At 36.7% G+C, this 20,816-nt stretch overlaps 1 protein-coding gene across 3 annotated transcripts in view; it reads right to left on the bottom strand.

The window, feature by feature from the left end:
- Positions 1 to 19,172, bottom strand: part of SH3TC1 (SH3 domain and tetratricopeptide repeats 1) — a 33,287-nt gene extending 14,115 nt beyond the window's left edge. Inside the window, exons 1-9 of one of the 3 annotated variants that reach the window (XR_010389139.1) lie at positions 19,049 to 19,172; positions 12,521 to 12,793; positions 10,300 to 10,374; positions 7,643 to 7,770; positions 5,345 to 5,450; positions 3,442 to 3,585; positions 2,559 to 2,736; positions 1,859 to 1,932; positions 763 to 958 (exon numbers count right to left, since the gene is read on the bottom strand). Coding sequence is in view for 2 of the 3 variants with exons in the window: in XM_026122063.2 (XP_025977848.2) it covers positions 763 to 958; positions 1,859 to 1,932; positions 2,559 to 2,736; positions 3,442 to 3,585; positions 5,345 to 5,450; positions 7,643 to 7,770; positions 10,300 to 10,374; positions 12,521 to 12,749 (1,130 nt within the window). In the remaining variant the exon portion in view is untranslated. Of the gene's footprint in view, positions 1 to 762; positions 959 to 1,858; positions 1,933 to 2,558; positions 2,737 to 3,441; positions 3,586 to 5,344; positions 5,451 to 7,642; positions 7,771 to 10,299; positions 10,375 to 12,520; positions 12,794 to 19,048 lie in introns of those variants that run through there. The other 2 variants (XM_026122063.2, XM_026122064.2) reach the window with 2 other exon arrangements.
- Positions 19,173 to 20,816: the final 1,644 nt, after the last annotated feature.

The following is a 20,816-nucleotide window of genomic DNA, read 5'->3' as shown; positions in this document are numbered from 1 at the left end:
ACAATCTTTACACTATTATAGGTCCTGTTGTGTTCAGAATTGATAGCAGTCACCTACTTAAACATGCATACAAACTGATGATAGCTATATGTGCAGATTCCATGGCTTCTGCTATATCGGAGTAAATTTTATTTCTATCTATATCATGATACAGCCTTTTATGAGAGAATTTATTAAAAACAAATATTTAAGGACATTAAGCTTACTAGAATATTAATGACAGTCACACATCAAATGGACCTGCAAGCTACATCTAAGAATTCCTTAGTTTCAGCATGCAAACACTCCAGACAGTAATAAGTGCAGCTTGTTTACATGAGGCTAATGAATGCCAAACACAGTTTTCACAGTTTTTTTTCTGCATTACAGTCAAACATATATGAGGACCCCCACTTGAAACAAGTTAGAAGCTACGTTGAGAGTGCTAGCAAGAACAGAACTTGGATGTTTTAAACATAGATCTCTAGAAACCAGTGAAAATGGAATCTTCTAAATAGCAAGACTCCTTGGATCTTGCAATTCAATACAGTAGAGACTGATCCAAATACAAGCAACTACAAAAACTCATTTCCCCAGTAAGCAACTCAGGTATAATCTGATAACGTTTTTCAACACTTAACACTTCATGTTCCAATTTCTTTGCATTTGTTTTGAGGGAAACAAATTATGACAATTCTCAAAAGTTTAACATTGTGTTTTAAAGCTTGAAACCCTTTCCATGCCTCTTTTAGTGTACAAGTTGAACACAAATATATCACTTACTTATTTCTTGATACATCCAGTTTAACGTAACTTGTCTTTACAAAACCTATTTGACCAGTAAACACGTGTCTTCCAACAAACCATTCCATGCATTCAATGAAGTAGCCAAGGATTTCAATTTTGTCCCCTCCTTGGAAACTAATCTCTTCAGGCACAGTACTTTCATAATTCAACACAGCTAGACAGGATCCTGTTGCTGTATAATAAGAATTTGTAGATACAGTAATTTAACAATAGAAATATTCTTCATAGAATAGCAACTCAGCAGAGAAATATGTTTAGCCAAAGACATTCCTGGAACTCTTGAACTGCACATATGGAAAGTTTTAAAGCATCGAAAGGTAATCGGTTTGCTTTGAGCACTTAAAATGGTAAATAAAGGCAAAAATTTCCACAGTAGCCACTTCCCCACCCTTAGAAAGCAATGTCTAAAATGTTTTCAAAATTCTATCATGTGTCGATCAGTGGCAAAAACAGTTGTTTTAAAATCACTGATTTTCCCTCTCACAAAATGCTCCAACTTCATCCAGAGTAAAAACATTTGAACTAATAAAATTCTTATTAGAAAAATATGCAGTTACATACCAATCAATACAGTATTTAGGAAGCAGAGTGTAGAAGATAAGCCATATTTACTCTCTAACCTCATACAATATGCGTTAATTGTGTTTCTCTGGCAATACTAGACAAAAGAATGCACATGTGAGAAAGGTCCACAATAATCACATTGGTGCATTTTCTTTATCACACCTACAGAGGCATTCACTAATTAATTTCTCTACCTTCTGTTTTTACTTGGTTTGATACTTAAGAAAAAAATAAAAAGGGAGAAATAAACCTCCAGAGTTTGTCAGGAGTTAGACATGTCTAGCCTTGTATTTCGTAAACACCCTTTGAAAGTAGTTCTATAAATGTGATGTGCAGCCATAGGCAGACTTATGCTCTAATTTTACTGCATTGGACTTTTGAGAACTGTTTTGCTGTCCTAGTAAATGGAAAAAGATACATTTTATTAAAACCTTTAAAGTCTGTCCTGGAGAAAGCATAGGATAAATTGATTTTTTTCTTTAATGCTGATGTTTGAACAGTTTCTTACCAATTTGCCTGATGGATTTAGATTCTGTTTTGTAAGTAAGATCAATAGGGTCAGAATACACTTTAAGAAACCATCTAAAAGTAGAAAAAGAAATTGAAATAAGTCTATGAAACACTTTAATAAATGTCATAACAGTGATATTTTAAATCCATTTAAAAACAAGACAGACACACCCCACTCAAATACTTCAAGTTCAACACTATGCACTTTGCTTATTACTCAAAATATAGCTGTATTGGTAGTAAAAGAAGCATTATTTCTTTTTCGGCTTTTTTTTTAAACCAGCAATTACTAGCTCGGATATTAACTTGAAACAAGCAACAGTAGGGAGTCAGATGGCTCCTGCAAATAATGTTGAGTAAAAACACTGCTAGCCCATTTTTGTCTATATTTCCAGGCATCCTGAAAATTGAAATTCTGACATTTACATTATTCTAGAAGTGGAAATAGCCATTACTTCAAGATTCAGAAAAAAAGCAATATCTAACTTACAAGATGGTAAACCATCATCTTTAATGCTGCACTGCAGGCATCTGGATTAATTTCCATTATGTGATATGGAAGAAAATGAAGAGGGCATTTGTTCACATACGTAGATGGATGTTCCATAAGAAGCTACCATTTAGAGACACTTGTATCTAAACAGACATGCATATGAAACAGATGAATATGAAATAGGTAGCTAAAGTCAGATACCTACTGATGAAAAGGGATCAATGGCTCTGAAGAAACATTAGACAGCATGGTCATGTCACCATCTACAGATCCACCTGATGCATCTTCAGTACGAGCCCCATTCTCACAGTAAATGTTTACTTCAGTGTCTGTAGCCATTATCTTTCTTATCAGATTGTCAGGACTTAAAACAAAAAATGCCCCTAGAAAGAAAGCAGTGTAACAGATGCCATTTTAATGTAATGTTTTAATGTCATACAGGCTTTAAAATCAGTTTCAAGAGCATCAATAACATTCAATAAAAATTGAAAAAACTGAGATTTCACAAGAACTTTCCGAATGTTTGTCAGATATTCATACATTTATCTATTTTCTATTTAAGTGAAAAGTGCAGAGGTGAGGTGTTCTATAGTATAGAACCCTCTTCTGTTGCAACATTTTATGGCAAGTTATCTAGCTATGTATAGTTATTTTCCCCAAAGAACATAAGGAACAGAAGGAACGTTCCTACTGCATTGGTCAGTGATCCACCAGGCCCAGTGTGGCCTCTGACAGTGGCATGCTATTTATAGAAAACACATGAGCCTGGCCACACTCTGTAATCGATTTCCCTCAGACATCTCCAGGATCTGGAGCAGTATTAAGTTTGTTAGAGTGTTCATCCCTGCCTAGGCCTTTTGGGCCTTTTATTTGTGGACTAGTTGTACATCACTTTCTCTAATTCCCTTTGATCCTGCTGAGCTCCGAACTCAACAATATCTCTGTTCCTTTCTCTTCTTTCTGGTGCATTTGGAGTCAATAGATTTAAATTTCAAAAATCAATAAACAATTGATGGATCTTTACATTGTTTTTTTAGGATTTTAAGTAAAGTTGCTTCTTTAAAGCTAGTGCATGCAGTCTTCCTTACCTTCCTGTACTAGCAGACTTCTGTACATCAAATTTAAAGAATTTTCATTTATACAGACTTCAATGCCTGTTTCTTCCTCCTCTTGAGAATAAAGCCAGAAAGATTGATCTAGGAATAAATTCTCCATGCAGTGATTTATAAAACCTAGAAAAAAATCCAATTTTTCTTTAGTGTTGTAGTTTTACCATGGAAAAATACTTTTCAGGAAGTCAGAGAATGGAGTTGGTATTCAGATAACTCAATTATTGCTTAACCCACAACATATAACTACTTTTGCTTCCTAGTATTGACAAAATCGCATCCACTGAATCACAGGTTATGAATCACAGGTTTTTGTGCTTCATGCTCACACTATATGTAAATGTTATATAAATTTTCTATCTTTGACACCACTGAAAAAGCAGACCATGCCCTGGCCTTACAAGGGGCCTCCATAATTTAAAGTTATATTTGAAAGGTTTAGAGCCTACATGACAGAGGTAATCACTAGCAAGCTTTAAGCAACAGATGCTTAACTTCACTTAACAGCAGATGACTGGAAATCATACACAGCAAAAAATAATCTCTTCATAACTCTTCATTGCCAAATTCAGCTGTGACTACTTAAGCACAGATACTGTGCCTGGGTACCATATTCCTGGTATTTCTGTAGGACAGAAACAATACTGCATTCCAGAGCTATGTAAACCACAAGTTAGTGCTTGATCTTGGAAACTGGGAACCCTACACTGGGACTTGGGACTTTCAAAGCTATAATGGTTACATGGACATCTGGATTGGCATATACTAATCAGCGTGGTGTAGATGGTAGATGATTAATACATTAGCTAATTCTTTGTGTAAAAGTTAATGTTAAGAGGAAAGATGGACAGATCAGTGATTAGGGTGCTACTCTGCAATTTGGAAGATGCTACATCAATTTCCTGTTCAGCCACAGCATTTCTTTAGAAGGAACTTTATCTTCTTGTGTTTTCTCTCTGAAACTGGATTTAAAAAGTATTTTTTCTAGTTCCCTAAGGAGCATTTTTGAAATACAAAATAGCAACTAAATAAAATTACAAAATTAAAAACCAAATTTAATTGGTCCAATGGGAACAAGCAATAGTGTATGCAAGGCTCTCCATATGCAGAAGAAAAGTTAAGTGAACAAAAACAGGAAGATCTGATTCAAATGCTATTCTTCAGAAAAGACTTGTGAAGTCATACTATTACAAAAGGCACGCTCAGATTTAGGAACTGCACTGAAGCATGCTAAGCATATGAAGCAATCTTGGTTTTACTTGGCATTTCATCTGAGGCCTTACCAACTCTGTCCAGTTTACTCACTACTATTCAGGAAAGATGCAGACCAACTAGGAATCCAGTGGGCAGCATGGTCATAGGTGTAGAAAATAGTTTGCGAAGAATGATTGGTTTTCCTAGAGAAAACACTGAAGAAAGTATGGGATAGAAGTCTTCATATAAGTATGGGCCTGGTGCTAAGAGAAAGGAATAATTTCTCCAGGTCTATGGTGAGTAGAAAAAGCTGTAAAACCATTTAAATTGCAGCACAGATTCAGGTTAGAAATTAGGAAGTTAGGAGTAAGGACAGGATTGGAACAGATTACTTTGAAAGAGGATATGGTCTGATACTGGGGTATTTAATTAGATGAGTGAACTACTTAGGAAAGACAGCTGTTACCCACTCTGGGACAAAGGCATGGTCTCTTGGAGGAGGGTTCTCTCCAGCCCTACCACCATTACTAAGTTCAGTAACATTACGTGCTGCTACTAGGAGTTAATACATTAATAATCAGGTTTTATTCTCAAAATACTTTTCAACAAATTCCTAGTTAATCAGAAGTTATGTGCAGAACAATAAAACAGAAGCATATTGAACTGTTGCATGGTGAAATAGCTTTACCAAGCGAATAGTAGGTTAGAAACTTCCATATTTCTTCAAAAGTTTTAAATGTCACCACTATTAGGTCTTGGTCACTATGAATAGACAGCAGTCTAGCAGAGAGCTCCTAAAATAAAAAACAATGTTTATTGCAATTATACCAATATCAGATTCAATAAGCAGAATTTCTCACTAGTTAGCATGCTAAAACACTATGTAATGAAAGGAAGGGTAAAAATTATCCAACATTTTACCTATGATATATGTTCTGAAAAACATACCTACAGTAGTCAGCCAACTTTCAGTCTGATTTTATGAATTATACCAACAATTCCAGTGAGGTTAATTTACAGAGAAATTAAGACTATAGGAGTGACCATACTGAGTGAGACCAAAAGCCTATCTGGTTCATACCTGCCTCTATGCAATGGCCACTATTGGCCATAAAGACTATGAAAGCCAGGCATCTAGTGACACTTTCCAAACAAGGTATCCTAGCCTGTAGCGACTTGCAGCTCAGGAACTTCCTTTGCTAGATATGTAGACCTTAATGTTAAATAGCTCAAGATGTTTTTTTCTCTCCCTGCAGGCCATTTTTGAACTCACATACATTTTTCAGGATCCACAGCATCCTGCTGTAGGTTAGCCTAAGAGCTGTGTACGCATGACACACCTTCCCTGACATGTTTTTGAACATGCTACCTAGTAGCTTCATTCTTGTTCCAGAGGAAACATTGAACAGTCATTTCCTAGTTTACTCTTTCTATGCATTAAGACTAATTAAATATATTGGAGTATTATTTCTTTTAAAAGAATGCGTTAAAAAGATCTTTCGCTCTTCATTTGTACTGGCAGGACTGAAACTAAAATATCTGCTGTAAACAGACATTAAAAAAAGCTCAGGTCAGCTGCTCATGGTGTTCATGTTGCTAAGGTGGCATTAGATTTTGCATTTTACTAAGATGAACAATAATCACTAATTATAATGATGGATTTTCAGGGATTTCAGCAATACTAAAGATGAGAAGTACATAAACTTTCAAATAAGTGAAATATCACATTTTAATGGCTTCTAGCCAAACAGCAATAACATGCAGTCTGATTGCACTTCAGTTAGATGCTTAAAACTGGGGATCTCCAATGATGCTGGTTACCGTCTTTCAGGAAAATGCAGGAAGTTGCCACAATTTGACTCAAATAGCTGAACCAGTATCTCAGGGATTAAATCAGATGCAAAACTAAACAGGTATAAAGTTACAATATCATTTCTCAGTACCATGCAACCTTGTCCCTGTCTGTCACATCATAAACTTGAAATGTGTCTTTAAAAAGATGTTGAAGGACTGATCAAGAAACTGATCCTAATTCCACAAAGACTGTCCCTCAAAAAATTTCTGCAGTCTAAACAAGATGGAGCTTGATCCACTGTTTTCATGACTAGATCTCTGAATTCATTGTAATTGCCATATTTTTAATTCACACAACATGAATGGATTAAAACAAATTCCTCTTTGAAAACAAAAGTCTGATTCCAGCCTCTTCCAACAGGCATGCCTCATTACTGCTTTGATCTTATGCAAGCCACTTTCTACATCAGCTTTAATATTAATGAGAGCCTGAAATCTATTAATAAATTGCCAACACATGCTGAAATCTCAGCCTCAGGGGCTTCATGCACTGCTCAATATCAAAACAAAATTCTAAGGAATCTTATCATTATAAATCTTGCTTCCTTCAAAGTTCTTTTCCTAGTCCATTTCTAGTAATTTCTTATTTGTAGAGTCTTTTCCCTCTCCTCCTCATTGCTCTCCCTTTCTCCCCCTTCCCTAGAACAAAAATCAGACCAACCCTGTGTGCAATTTAAAACTGCAGTTATCTAGCCCTAGGAAGTCCAATATTTATATTCTTCAGACTTCCTCTTTGGCTTAGCAGTGGGCATTCCAGGCAACTTTCATGACAAATGACTGTTTAAATGACTAGAAACTGAAGTGAAGAGTCAGCATGATGGCAGATTAACAAATTAGAAAACATGATTTCGTTTGGTGCAAGTCAAAGCAGAAGATATTTGAAATAAGAACCTTAAATGTTTTATTTAGCTAGGTTTATTTATTTTGCATGAGTTCGGTGTTCCAGTCTTTCACAATGGTCCAGTATATCTAATGCGTCTAGATGGTGTGTGGCCCTGGGAGACTAGCCATTCAAATTCAAGCATACAGCATGCAGATGAGAATGGGACCTCAGTATCTCACAGATGAGTTCAGAACCACAGAGCGGTATCCTCAGAATAAATACAACTCAATTCCTACACAAATGACTTACACTGAAGACTGCCATGACCTCACTGCTGTCATTTTCCAGAAGACGGAGTCGTCCTCTTAGCTGTCTTTGGAGCCTGGGATCAGCACATCCACTTTTTCGTCTCACTGCAGTTAACTTCAAGGAGATATCTGGAGAAGGATATCCATTTACAGTACTACAAGTTTTGTAATGGGGAAGAATCAGCTTTGCCAGGACCAGAAGACCCCTCAAAGTCAGAGAGTCTACATTAAGAACCAACTTTAGAGACAGACACACAAAAAAATGAGCTATTGCTTTTTTTCTTTCCTCCCTCTCCTCTCTCTAGTGGATTTGGTGGCCTGACATAAAACACTGAAGATTTTTTTTCAGTTGCACAAAGGCTTCAGCTTTACCATGGAGGATCTGAATTTTGGGAAACACCTGACACATTCGGGGGATGGAGAAAACAGGATAAAGCAAGCAGAATGGTAATTTATCAAGTTTGCTCTACAGACACTGATAACATGTCCAGAATTCCCAGTGTGAAGTACTTATTTTAAAACTGAGATATCAAACATATTTAACACTGGTATCTCAAAAGTCCATAGTTTGGCAAGTTAATTCTCAGTGCTAATCTTGAATTCACAGTTACCTGACATATGTCATCCCCCACTGTTTCAGAAAGCATCTACAAATTGTGTGGAAAAAGAAAATCTTTTTCAAATTGGGCTGATTCAGCCCAAGATAAAAAGAATCTGGCTGAAAGCTCACTTACATGATCTCTCCAGCAAACCTGAAAGAATGTAGATACCTGTATTCAAACCCTGCCATCAATGAGAAGCTTTTACAACAGCTAAGGGTATAGCCTTATATAGGTAGCCAGCACTCCAGATAAAAAGGATCTTCGATAAAGCTGCTTTCATTTATACATCTGTCAATTTAGCTCAATAGCAGTAAATCACATTCATAAGGAGAAAACATTGTTAGACTTAGTTTTCAGATACCGAGATCAACACATACAAACCAGTAATCCTCACTTGGTAAGAATTCCAATTGCAAGTGTGTGAATAAGACACTCCCAACAATAAATGGGATTCGTATACATCCTAAAGTATTCCAGCCCCTCTAAATTTCACCTGTACTTTTAATCTATTAAAACAGATATTCTTACATTCTATTCTAAAATGTTCCATCTATATCTGTTTTTAAAGTGCTTTCTAAATATGTCTCCACGAGTTTTCTGGCTGAATCAAGTTTAAATTAGTCCTCACTTTAAGGTGAGGAATAATGGCAGCTCGGAGTTACAAAATCATGTTACTGAATTCCAAGACCTCTCAGTTTACCTTTGCTCATATAGTCAGATAAGCACAAAGAACACAAGCTAAATTCTTCAAATATTGCTCAGATATCAACTTTCATTTCCTTTGAAGACATAAAAAATATCAGCACAAAAAAGTATTTCTTAAAAACTGAAATTTGTTTTACATAGCTGAATTGCGTCTGAGTTAAATATGTAGCTGTAGAAACATGATTCAAGTCTTAGGTAGAATTAGTATTACTGAAATAATAATTGAATTAAAATGACGATAATACAGCTTCTTCTACCAAAGAGACAATTAATAATGGCTTATGAAAATGAAATGTGGTCCAAAAACCAATGACACCTATCATAATCTTCCTATCTGCTTTGGTGAGCTCCAATCCACATCCTCAATTAGAAAGAACCCAAATTCTGTGAGGATGCAAGTAAATCTGTGCTTAGTGAGATGTAAACAAGTACTTAAGTTAGGCACAAATAGTTTCGCTACACATAACTGTATGCCTGGGGCGGATGGTCAACCACTGATGTTATTTTTCAAATCAAGCTGGAAGGCGTAGCATATCCCTTATTGATTCCAGTATCTTCAGTGCAGAATCCACCAGATTAGGTTCAGGGCCTGCTTTCAATTCAGTACAAGTTATGGCTGCTTACACTCTGTGCAAGATTCATTCAGATCTTGAAACCAGACTGACTGCAAGGGACATTAGAGCACAGTTTTTTTCTCAAGTATAAAGACATTCTGAATTATCAGAAGTCATTTACCTACCGGTATTAGAGAACCTAGTTTGCTTAATGGAGGAGAAGCACAAAAAGCAAAATAGTGCACACAGATAAGTTTAGACATTTCCCTTAGAGTCAAGTGTGCTGATAAGTCAGTTTTATTTCTCTTCTGCCATAAACAAGAAAAAGGATATGTAGCTACTCCTTCATATCCTAGAGTAGGTCATGAGCCCTCCAGAGGGGAATTTTACTGTACCGACTTACTGAAGAACTTTATTGTAGCTTTACTAAAAATTTTAAATTTTAAATTGAGACTCAGGCCCACAAGAATAAATATTTAAAGTATTAGAACCCATACCCAAAATAAGCAACAATCTCTTAACTCGCATCTTTTATTAGCCATTCCCATATAGTCCATAAATTCTTTCTGGCTTTTATGGCAATTAAAGTTACTTTTCTCATTTTATGAGGAATTCGCAAAAAGTCTTATGTAGGAGTTGGATATTTGTCGGTGCTGTAAAGCATGTTGTCAAGTTACAGGAGCAGCAACTGCAAATGCTGTTGACGTAGTTGTTGATGTAGTAGTTTCAATTTAAAAAAAATAAGCAATGACAGGACAGTACATTCACAAGAGATGTAATGAAAGAAAAGGTCTTACCAGTTGGAAAATTCTCTGCTTGACTAGCAAGTGTTCTTGAACTGACATCTGTACATTTTTCACTTTGAGAATACCCTAATAAGTAAAAGGCACTGTTAAGTACATTTTCAAAGTCCACATGAACCATACTAAAAAAAAGAACCCACATACTTTTAAAGAGTTAGCAGGCCCGATGAATTGCTAAAGAAGCTATCTAGCTAGATCTTTCTTCCTGTCTACTTTATGATTCACAGAGAAAGTACCATAAGTATATGAAGATCATTTCCCTCCTACTGGGGAGGAAGTTGGATCTTGATTTCACCATTTTCACATGAAGTTTCAACATGATGGGGAATTAGTGGAAAACTGAAGTCTCATTTGAGAGCAAGCAAGAGTTGACTTCAGCACTCTCCCTCTCTCTTCCCGCCTATACTAAAAGTTGGCCTCCACTGGAACTTCAGTGGTATAAATTGTCAGTGATATCAGTGCCTCATACCAATTTATGAGGAAATACCTCAATTTACATGTATTACAAATTTAATACTTAGGAGGACTAATGTAAATATGAAAGCAACCAAAGTGTTTAAAATTTTTAATGCAAAATAGACTATCTGCTCCCTGTTTTTTTGCCCATATTCTTTCCACTCCTTTTGGAAATAAGATACATTTTATGCTAAAAACCACACACTGAAGCCACTTCTGGTTTTCACAAGGCTCCCTTGGCAAAAGTCAGCAAAGACAAGACTTGATGTTTCTAAGAATAGAAGTGGAGAGAAACAAATCTATTTTTTTAAAAGAAAGCTTCTGAGGCAGTTTTCATATACAAGACATTTTCTCCTGCAGCTCTGCTTTTAAGAAAACATAGTTATAATTAGTATAATGCTGTAATGTGTAGTACTTCACATCTTCCTTTGAGCGCACCTGAAGTTGCATGAAAAAGTAAATGCAAGCAAACAAATTAGGATACATAAACACAGGATTTTCCTACTGATTATGAAAACAAGCAGTAACCAGTAAAGCCATCATCTTTAAAGCCAGTTATTAGACTACACTGGCATTAGACATTTAAGTTCAAGAGGTTTGGGGGGGCTGGTTTATTTTTTTTTTTTTTTAAATCTGGACCCCATGATACTTGGTTACAGCCAAATTGAAGTCCAGCTGCAAGATAATTGCAGTCTAGCCTGACTGGGTTTAATGAGCATTAAGTACAACTTCTGTTCTAAACTTCTAGTCCTTAGGTCTACTGCTTTTTCTGGTTTTAGTCAGAAGTAGAGACAGCTAGGGCAATTGTCAAAACTATGATAGCATATTATCGCTTCGATCATCCTTTAACAGTTGAGAAGCGTAATTAGTAGATGTTTTTTGATATGCAGACTTGCCATTGCTATTATTTCTATAGTACCAAAGGTGGACTTTATTTGAAAGGTGTACATTGAGACACTATTATTTAGTAGGCAATATCCTGTTTGAAGACTGCTCCTTAATACTGCCCTGGGATGCTTGTACCTGGTATTTTTAGATATCAGTAGAGTTATGGTTGTAAACAGAAAGACATGTTCTTTCTAAGCCATATGACAAAATGAAATAGTTTATGATTGCTTAAAGTATTTTCACATTCAGAAAGCTCTCATGCCTACTATAAAGTTAAGTTTATCCACTGATTTTGATAGAACAGCTACTTAACACCTTTTGGAGCTCTACTGTTACACCCAAAAATATTTGACTTGCATGTTTTTTTTTTTTCCTGCATGCAGTAGGTTTTCATTTGCACAAAATCAAAGATAGTATTACATCTTTTGATGAAAAAAGGGAATCTCAAGATTTTACTAAAACGGAAACATGCATTCTAATTCATCTTTGCTATAATCTAAGATTTGGAAGCAAAAAGTGATTAAGACCTAGGCAGAGTACTAACTTTCACTATTATTGCTTTTGGGTTTAGATAATTTTTTTCATCTCAACTTAATCTCATCTTAGCTCTAGTAGATAATTCATTTAATTTTTGGTCTGCTTAAAGTGAATTTGAATATAGATCATTTAATATGCCAATCCATGCAGCATTTCCATGGAGGAAATACAGCTGTTTGTTTTGTAGTGTTAAATGATTGTAGAAGCACTTCAGAAAGAAGCTCGAGCAAAAAGTATGCAACAGTTCTGCTTGTGCACAGCAAGCAATGTTTAAAAATACAGCAATTTAAATATAAAGTCAACAGCAGAGTGACAAGGAAATAATAGGTCTTACCCATTTGTTCTTGCAAAGGGTCCTGCTCATCTTCGTTATTGACAATATTCATGACAGCATTGGCCTCCTCATGTTTCCAGTCAGATGTCCATCTTCTCTGCTCTATCTTTTTCCTTTCCAAATTACTGTCTTGCTTTCCATCTAGACTAGCAGGGATTCCCTCCTCTGTAATTGCATGAAACCTGAGCACAGATGCACTGCCTCCCGCTGCTGCTGCTGAACTCTCCATAACATGCAACTCCTCACAGCGATACAGTTAACATTATCAGAAATCTGAGGGAAAAGTTAATACCATATTAAAAAAAATCTCAGCGTACATGACCATGTTCAAGAGCAGTCCCCCTCCTGCAAGAGTTATTTTTAATTGTCATAAGCATAAAACGATTGTTGAGCAACCTATCAAGAGAGGAGATCCATTCTATTAAGTAATGAGGGACAGAAAAGAGAACAAAGAGAAGGATATAACGCAGAGAAAGTAATCATTGACAACAGAAAATGTAACTTCTGTTTTTTCTTCCAAGGGATAGTTGAGTTGGGATCAACTAAACAAGAGTACAAGGAACAAAAAAGTGCTTGAAAACACAGTAGCTGGCTATGAAAAGTACTACAAATTATTCTTCTACTGCTTGAAACTGAAGATACAGATAGTGATGGAAAGAAGTAAGGAGTCTGCCCCAAAGCAGGAAATGCTCTGAGATAAATATCCAAGTTCCAGATTGGACAATCTGAAATAGACCAGCAATGAAAGAAATGCCTTATTGTCACTTGCCATTATTGCACTTTAATTTTAATCCTGAGTAAGACGTTTTACCTACTTAGCACCTCAGCATTCCTCATTGCAAAACAGGGGAGAGGGGAAAATTAGTTTTAAAATATCTTCATGAGGAGTTCTGAAATTAGCTAATGTTTCTCATATATGCCTTTAAGAACTCTAATTACCAATTTCTAAGTTTTGTTTTAAGCTTCTCCAGGGTGGAATTGTTGCCTAACACCCAAATTCATCCCAGAAAAAGCTCCTGCAATCAGGTGGCATCACTGCCTTTGAAATAAGGCAAAAGGTAGATTTGACAAATAGCGACAATCCAAGGCCTGAAGTGAAATGTACTTGTGCCCATTGCAAATTATTCATTCTTGGCCAGCTTTAACAGAGAGCCTCCAAGGGATAGCACTCATTCACATTAACAGAAGCAATGCAGGGGAAAATGTCAGTAGTTTGCTAAAGGTGACAGGGATGGAACATGTGCTGCATAGTTAATTCAAACAAGTGGGCAGATTTTTATAGATCCAGTTAAAGAATGAATCCTGTAGAGAAACCACAGTGCAGGAAGACTGGTATACAAGCATGCAAATATTTCTCTGTGGTAAAGAAGCAGAGTGATCTACTGAAGCTAAAGGCTGAGTCTGGCAGCAAGACTGTTACTGACATGAACACCAGGAAAAAAGGAACAGAAGGGGAAGTGGAGCACAAGTAATTGCAAACTTCACTGCTCCCTTTACAGTTGCTGACCAGAGATTTTCTGCTGATTTCTTGGGCACAAGCTAGTTAAGTATCACACTGAGACAAGTGGAAGCAGACCATTATCCAGTGCCTCTGCAGAGGATTCATGTAGCCAGCACATGCCATACTGATATTTGGACCCATGTCTTATGTGGGCTCCCACATGCTGCTGATAATATAAAGCCACAGGTTAGATTTTGCTTTAGTCCTGTCACTTGGACTTAACCCAGATTCCTCCTAAATTCCCTTCTGACCTGTCTGGAAATTTCTTCCTTCTCTGTTCACTATGTAATGGGGTATCCTACAACAGGACATTGTTCTACCTTGCTCCGTCTCATATATGTCTTCCCACCCTTCTGTCCCTGCAAGACTCCATGACACAGATCCCAAACCTGAGCAAACCAAGTGCCAGCATGAACGGTGGTAGCAGTGAATTCTTTGCACAGTTTTCATACTTTGTTTTGAGGTCATTGAGAACTTCACCCTATGGAGTATTTGAATAAGCAGTAAGCTATTTATATGTAGATAGAAATCAGGTACACAATTATAAAAAAATTCAGTCACATGCAGGTGGTATGACAAACTCTTAGAGATTTAAACTATAACCATATCTATCACAAGCAGGTTAACTAATGAAGCTTGAAGAAACCTAGACTGGACATCGTTTTAATGGCTTCATTGCCAGATTTAACCATTTATTAATGGTTAAATGCAATTTAAAAGTGTCAGAGAACATTGGCTGATAAGCTTTTCAAACAATTCACTGTGCTGCAGCATTGAGGTTTTCTATGGAAAGGTATGTATGTGTATAAATTCACATATACACATAAAATAAACTCGAGAACAAGTGATTTCAATGGTTTAATCTCAGAAGAGAGTATTTCCACTAACATATCTAGTTAGCATTCTAGTTCTTACTTGAGATCTCAATTTCTCCTGCTAACTTCTCTGAGAAAATGCCTATCAATCTTGATGACCTATTTATAAATGATTAAAAGCACAGGCCTGCCAGAAACTAAACTTCATGTTGCCAGGGATACACTTTTCCATGTATACAGCTGATCTTTTCCTTAAAATAATGACCCATACAGTAGCTACTAAAAGTTTCTTTTCAGCATTGTACCAAGATTATATGTAATGCATTGTGTTTTTCACTCTTATGATTTATATACTTGATTTTTATGTGTATTTGCTGTTGATAGAGAAATACTGTGATGTGAAGAATAATTAAAATCCAGATGCAGTTGTTTAAATTACAACATTTCATGAATCCCAGCGTTTTTCATAATGGCATATATTATTTTTAGATCATAATTATCCTTAATGCTGAACTTCACTTCTGGAATTCAAAATATTAGTATATTCCATCATTTCTATGTACAAGCAGAAATATCATCAACAAAATTTAGGAAAAAAGCACACGTCTGCGACTAGAATTCCAGGAATTCAGATGATGAGTTAGAGAAGAGATATTAACTTTTCCTGTCCCCTGTTTGAGTGTCTACATGTTGTAAAGGTAACACGTATAAACAAGATTGTGAATGAACCTATTGAGCGAGGTGCAGCAAAGGCAAAGAGCAAGTGGGACATCAAGATGGATGTGATCTGCTTAAGACTGAGTCATTATCTCAGAGCCTAAGCCAGAGAAACAATCAAAATGGGAGAAGAAAATGAAAAACAGTATGTTCTGATCACTTTTTTCTCTTGGTTCTTCCAAGGCAGAATGAAAATTAAAATTTCAAAACATTTGACAGCCATGCTCTCCTCTGCAGTTTCCTTTCCCATCTTTAATGTTTACCTTAACTATCAAATGTGAACCCATGTGGCTCTGTATAAGCACCAAGAACAAGATAGTAAATACATCTTTTGTAGCTGTGCACCTAGTTTACCTAGGCCTTTTTGAATGTTCACCTAGCATATAAATGCATCTTAAAGCATACAAGTCTGGCCCCAAGTGACAAAAATTTTCAGAGAGCTTTGAATCACATTGGTTTCTGCCCTTTTACTACTTAAAACTGTAAGTCCCTCAAAGATCAAAATTGTAACATACAAGCAGTGCTAAGGTGTACCACCATATTTACTGTGCTGATGCTTTCTCATGAGTTATTCAATAGTCCTGATACAAATTAACAGATTCAGAGGCACCAAGAGACCAAAACATTAATCCATTAAAGCATATTTACTGTGCATATTTACATTAATCCATTAAAGCATATTTACTGTGTTCTAGCATATTTACTGTGATAGCAACGAATACAAAACGAAGACATGGATTAAAGATTTGATCTAGTACTTCCCATGTAAAGTGTGTTTGTCTTTCATAACTAGTTCTTGCAATCTACATTTACATGTACTGACAAAACATTTTACTTTTAATTTAGACAAAGTGATTATACTTGTGTTCTTTGAGGTTTGACCAAAAAAGTAATTTGTTGCAGTATGTTGACCAAAAAAAACCTGTATCTTCCCATTTCTCCAAACCAGGGGCCAACCTCTGTTTCAGAAGTGTGCATGCAAAGGGTAACACTTCCCACAGATATGAGGAGGTCTCACTTTCTAAGCAAGACATTTGTAATGAATGAGTGGCCAGAGACTAGATGCAGAAGCTGGACAGCTCAAAAACTCCTCCAGCAGAGGTTCACTGACATCAGCCTTCCCCCTGGCCTCAGCTCACCAGGCATGTGGCCCTGCGCAGAGCCACTGCTAGTGCCTCTCCAGGCTCACAAGGCTCTGAAGGTCATTCCACCTTAGCCTTGCCTTTTCACTGAGCACAGCATGCCAAAAGGGCTGTGCTCAACAGCTGGGGAACGTGATAGGGAAATAAGACACTTCTTTCCTACTGGATGTTAAATAGAACAATTCTGTTATCATGCTATTTTCCTCTGTTGCTACTTCCTTTTCAGTGAGTGCCTGTATCTGTTCTCAAACACAGCTAACCAGAAGAAAAACATAGCTTGACATTTTCCATTTTCCTGACTATGCAGATTGAGGGTTTTTTCCTGTTTTTTGGTTTTTTAAAAGGAATTATGGATGACAAGAATGCTATTTAAACACTATTTTTAATCTCCCACCAGCTTATTCCCATTAAAAAGAGTTGAAGAGGAAAACTAATAACATCTGCAGAACAGGTTTGTGTATTGTTCTGTCTGTCTTGAAAGATTTTTAATGATGAGAAAGGGCCCAGTATTTAAAAATGAGTTATATTTGAACTAGTCGCTTATAAAATTGCATGCAGTAACCACATTTCTCTTTTATGGTCATCTTCCCATTAAGATGCTCAGGAGAATTTACTAACATTTAGCTTCAAGTTACCTGTGGCAACTATAATTATTCTAGTTTTACAGATATGGAAATCAAGACAAAGATTATTTGTAGCCATAATGGAATTCTATAAAATGCTCGGAAAATAGCTGAACAGTTCAGTGCTTCATGAGTTCAGAGAGCTCATCTTAAAGATGAATTTACCCCAAGAAGATTATTCATACATACTGGGAACCACCTGGGTGATACAAAGTTACTTTCATTGCTCCTCTGTGCATCAATTGCTATCTCGAAGGGCACATCCAAGGAGAAGGAGCAGCAGGTACTGTTTCTCTCATTTCACCCGAGCCCCTTGTGGACGAGGGGCAACTCTTCTAAATTTAAAATCTCCAGATCCTTCTAAGCACTGTCCCTGTACCCAAGGGCTGTGGTAGCCCACAAGCTCTTGTCCTTGTCTCATGTCTCATCAGGTTCCTCCAGGCTTGCAAACCAGGCAGGACAGCTAGTGAAATCTGTATCATCATCGAAAGCACATTTGCCTGTACACACTTCCTTGGTCTTGTGCTCTGCTTTGTCTTCTGTATGTCCTGCAATCCTTACATGACATACAACAACTCAGTCTTGCATCAGTACTACCAGAGTGGCCAGATCAAAAATTTATCTAGGTCATTTTTCCAGACTGATGCTAGAGTAGTTATTTTATTATTCTTTCTCCCCAGTTTCTCTCAACTCACATTTGTTTTGCATATTATCTCTTAGGCTCCAAACATCTTACAAATAAGACTATTAACTTTGTACTCAGAGAGTAAATCACATCCAGGCCTTCATCTGTATGAAATTCTATCACAAGCATAAATTCAAAAAAAAAAAAATCCATAGTACGTTCTGTTCAGGCAACACTTAAAACAGTCAGCTTTTTCCCCCCTCCAGTGCTGTTACGCTTTATACAGAAAGGTAAAGCAAATCTGTGGTCAAGCTAAATGGACTTAGGAATCTGAGTGCTCTCTGAAAATGGAAGATAGGTTTCCTATATGAGTGAAGTAATTTTAGGTTAGCCAGTGATTTTAGATTAGTTAATTATTTTGTATTGTTGTACATGTTTAGTCTACAAACAAAAAAGCCCTAGCAAGCTTCAAGTTTGCAAGATGTAGTAGATTTAGAAGTTTTAACCTTCTCATGATTCATTTTCCTCATAGCACAGTAGCACTGAAATACACTACTTTTCATTTGCAATCACCAGCTGTACATTCAGCTTTGAATATACAGTAAGTCCAGAATTTCTAAGTTTTGTTGCCAAAAATTATGGACTCAAATCCACAATTTGATAAGTGATTAAAAATAAACATTAATTTAATGAGTACTTCTGAAAAAAATCATATCACTGTTAGAAAAGTGGTAGAGACATCTATGAATCTCAATACCTCATTTTGAGTGCTAGATTTGACAGAGTTTGGCCTATGGGAGGCTAATGCAGAAGAATAAAATAGGAGGAATGCTTCTGTTACTAAACAGCAGCTCAGCTGACAACACTGCCTGGAGCAGAGAACACAATCACATTCTGTGATCACATTGACAGATCACACTTGCACATATTTCTCGGTCATTTCAGTATCAGTACATCTAAGTATTCAGTGCTACTGAAATTATCCCCTTAACCAGCTGCAATGCTAACAGATTGACAATAAACCTACAGTCAAATACTAGACCACAAGCACATAAAATACAGTGAGACAGACAGACATTCAGATATAGAGCATTAGTTTTCCTACCTTTTCAAAGTCTGATTTGTTGTAACATGCCGGTAAACAGACCGATCTGTGCCGTCCTCGGCTCTGCTCAGAGCTGACTCCAATACAGCTCTTCCTGTTTGACCTTCTTATCTTTCCTGTTGATTGCACAGCCCAGCTTGAATGTGGTAAGTACAAAAAGTTGTCTATTAACTGATACTGTTAATTCAAAAACTTTTTTTAAAAAAAAAAAAACATGAGTAAAGTTCAGTATGCAAAGCAGAAATGCATCAAATGTGCTGGAAGGCTCATTCAAACACTCTAGCTTCTCAGAGCAATAACTCATTTTGGCATTTTGCATTAGCAGCTAAAAGGTTCTGTGGGATGGATCGAGATCATTGTGCTAAGTAAGCATTGTTCAGACAAATAACAAATAGTCCTTCAGAGAGAGTACCAGGCTTTGATTCCCTTTTGCTTTTGATCACAGAATTAACCTTCTTGCTATCATTCCAGCTATAAAAAGCTTCATGAAGAATTATTTGAGGATGAATTCACTTTGATACATTTGGTTTTAAACTGCAAATGTATAGAGAGTTTTGCAGATCTTTCATGCACTGTGCAGCACTCTTAAGCACTAAGTATCAGTTTGTGGCATTAAGCAAATCTGCTGTGGAATAAGTGCAGAGCATATTTTCCCCATCATAACTTCTTCATCATTGTCCCAAATGACCCACACAAAGGCAAGGGAATGATAGAAACTGAAAAGACACCATCCTATTTCAAATCTGCTTGCTTTTTTTCCTTCTCTCCACACTGAGATGAGGATGACTATTTTCACCTTCTTTCCTTCCATAACATACTCAAAATTTCACAGACAGTTAATCACAGTTACATGACACTTATTATAGTTAAGTACAGAGTACCCCAAGTGCCACAGGTGTGGGCTGCTGATTGCAGCAGGCACTATGCGAGTACAGAACAAACAGACCGTATCCCCCACAAATGTGTATCTGATACCTCAGACATCTCTAACCAGCAAACCCGACATGGGAGATAGCAGGCCAGCTGCATGTGCGTGTGTGTGCACGAGGGGGGTGTTGTCCTGAGGCACATCGCACAGCTGGAGAAAGGCTGTGGGTTTGGCGGTGCCTGGAGAATGTAGCTCGCAGGGAAGGGATGCCCTGCACAGCACCGCTGCCCTCCCTCCTGCCCCTGCACCCCTCGGGCATCACCAGGCAGCCACACGCCTTCAGGCCCATCAGATACCATCAAGACCTTAGTTATGCCTCTTGCTAATCTTCCTCAAAAAGCACACAGTTAAAATTTCTTTTAAGCTTTCTTTATATTATATATATATTATATATATATTATATATTATATAAAGAAATTAAAATTTCTTTATAAGCTAATGATTAATTAGAAATCATACTCTTGGTTACCTTACATTATCCACTCACACAGTGTTAACATGAATTATAAATACTATTTCACACAGATCAGCCAATCTGTTCCTGCAGTATGCTTGGGAACACTCCATCCTTCAAGAATTTATGAGTTGGAAGGTATTCAAGTAATTGTATAAGCGTACCTAACCAATCATAGGTTTTTTTTCTCCCATTGGACCAGATTTGAAAATGCATTATAATGCAGTACACAAACCATGCTACCACAGTTTTAATCAGTTTGTACAGTAGCTACACCCACAGGATGAAATAATATCTATCACTATTTTACAAACTGACTAATCTTCAAAGGAGTCTCAATTTTGTTAGACCATCTATTTTATTTGCATTTCTAAGAATAATCTTTA

The sequence above is a fragment of the Dromaius novaehollandiae genome, chromosome 4 (genome assembly GCF_036370855.1).
Source record: "Dromaius novaehollandiae isolate bDroNov1 chromosome 4, bDroNov1.hap1, whole genome shotgun sequence".
In the NCBI taxonomy this organism is placed as follows: domain Eukaryota; kingdom Metazoa; phylum Chordata; class Aves; order Casuariiformes; family Dromaiidae; genus Dromaius; species Dromaius novaehollandiae.
This window is presented reverse-complemented; position numbering and strand designations above follow the sequence as displayed.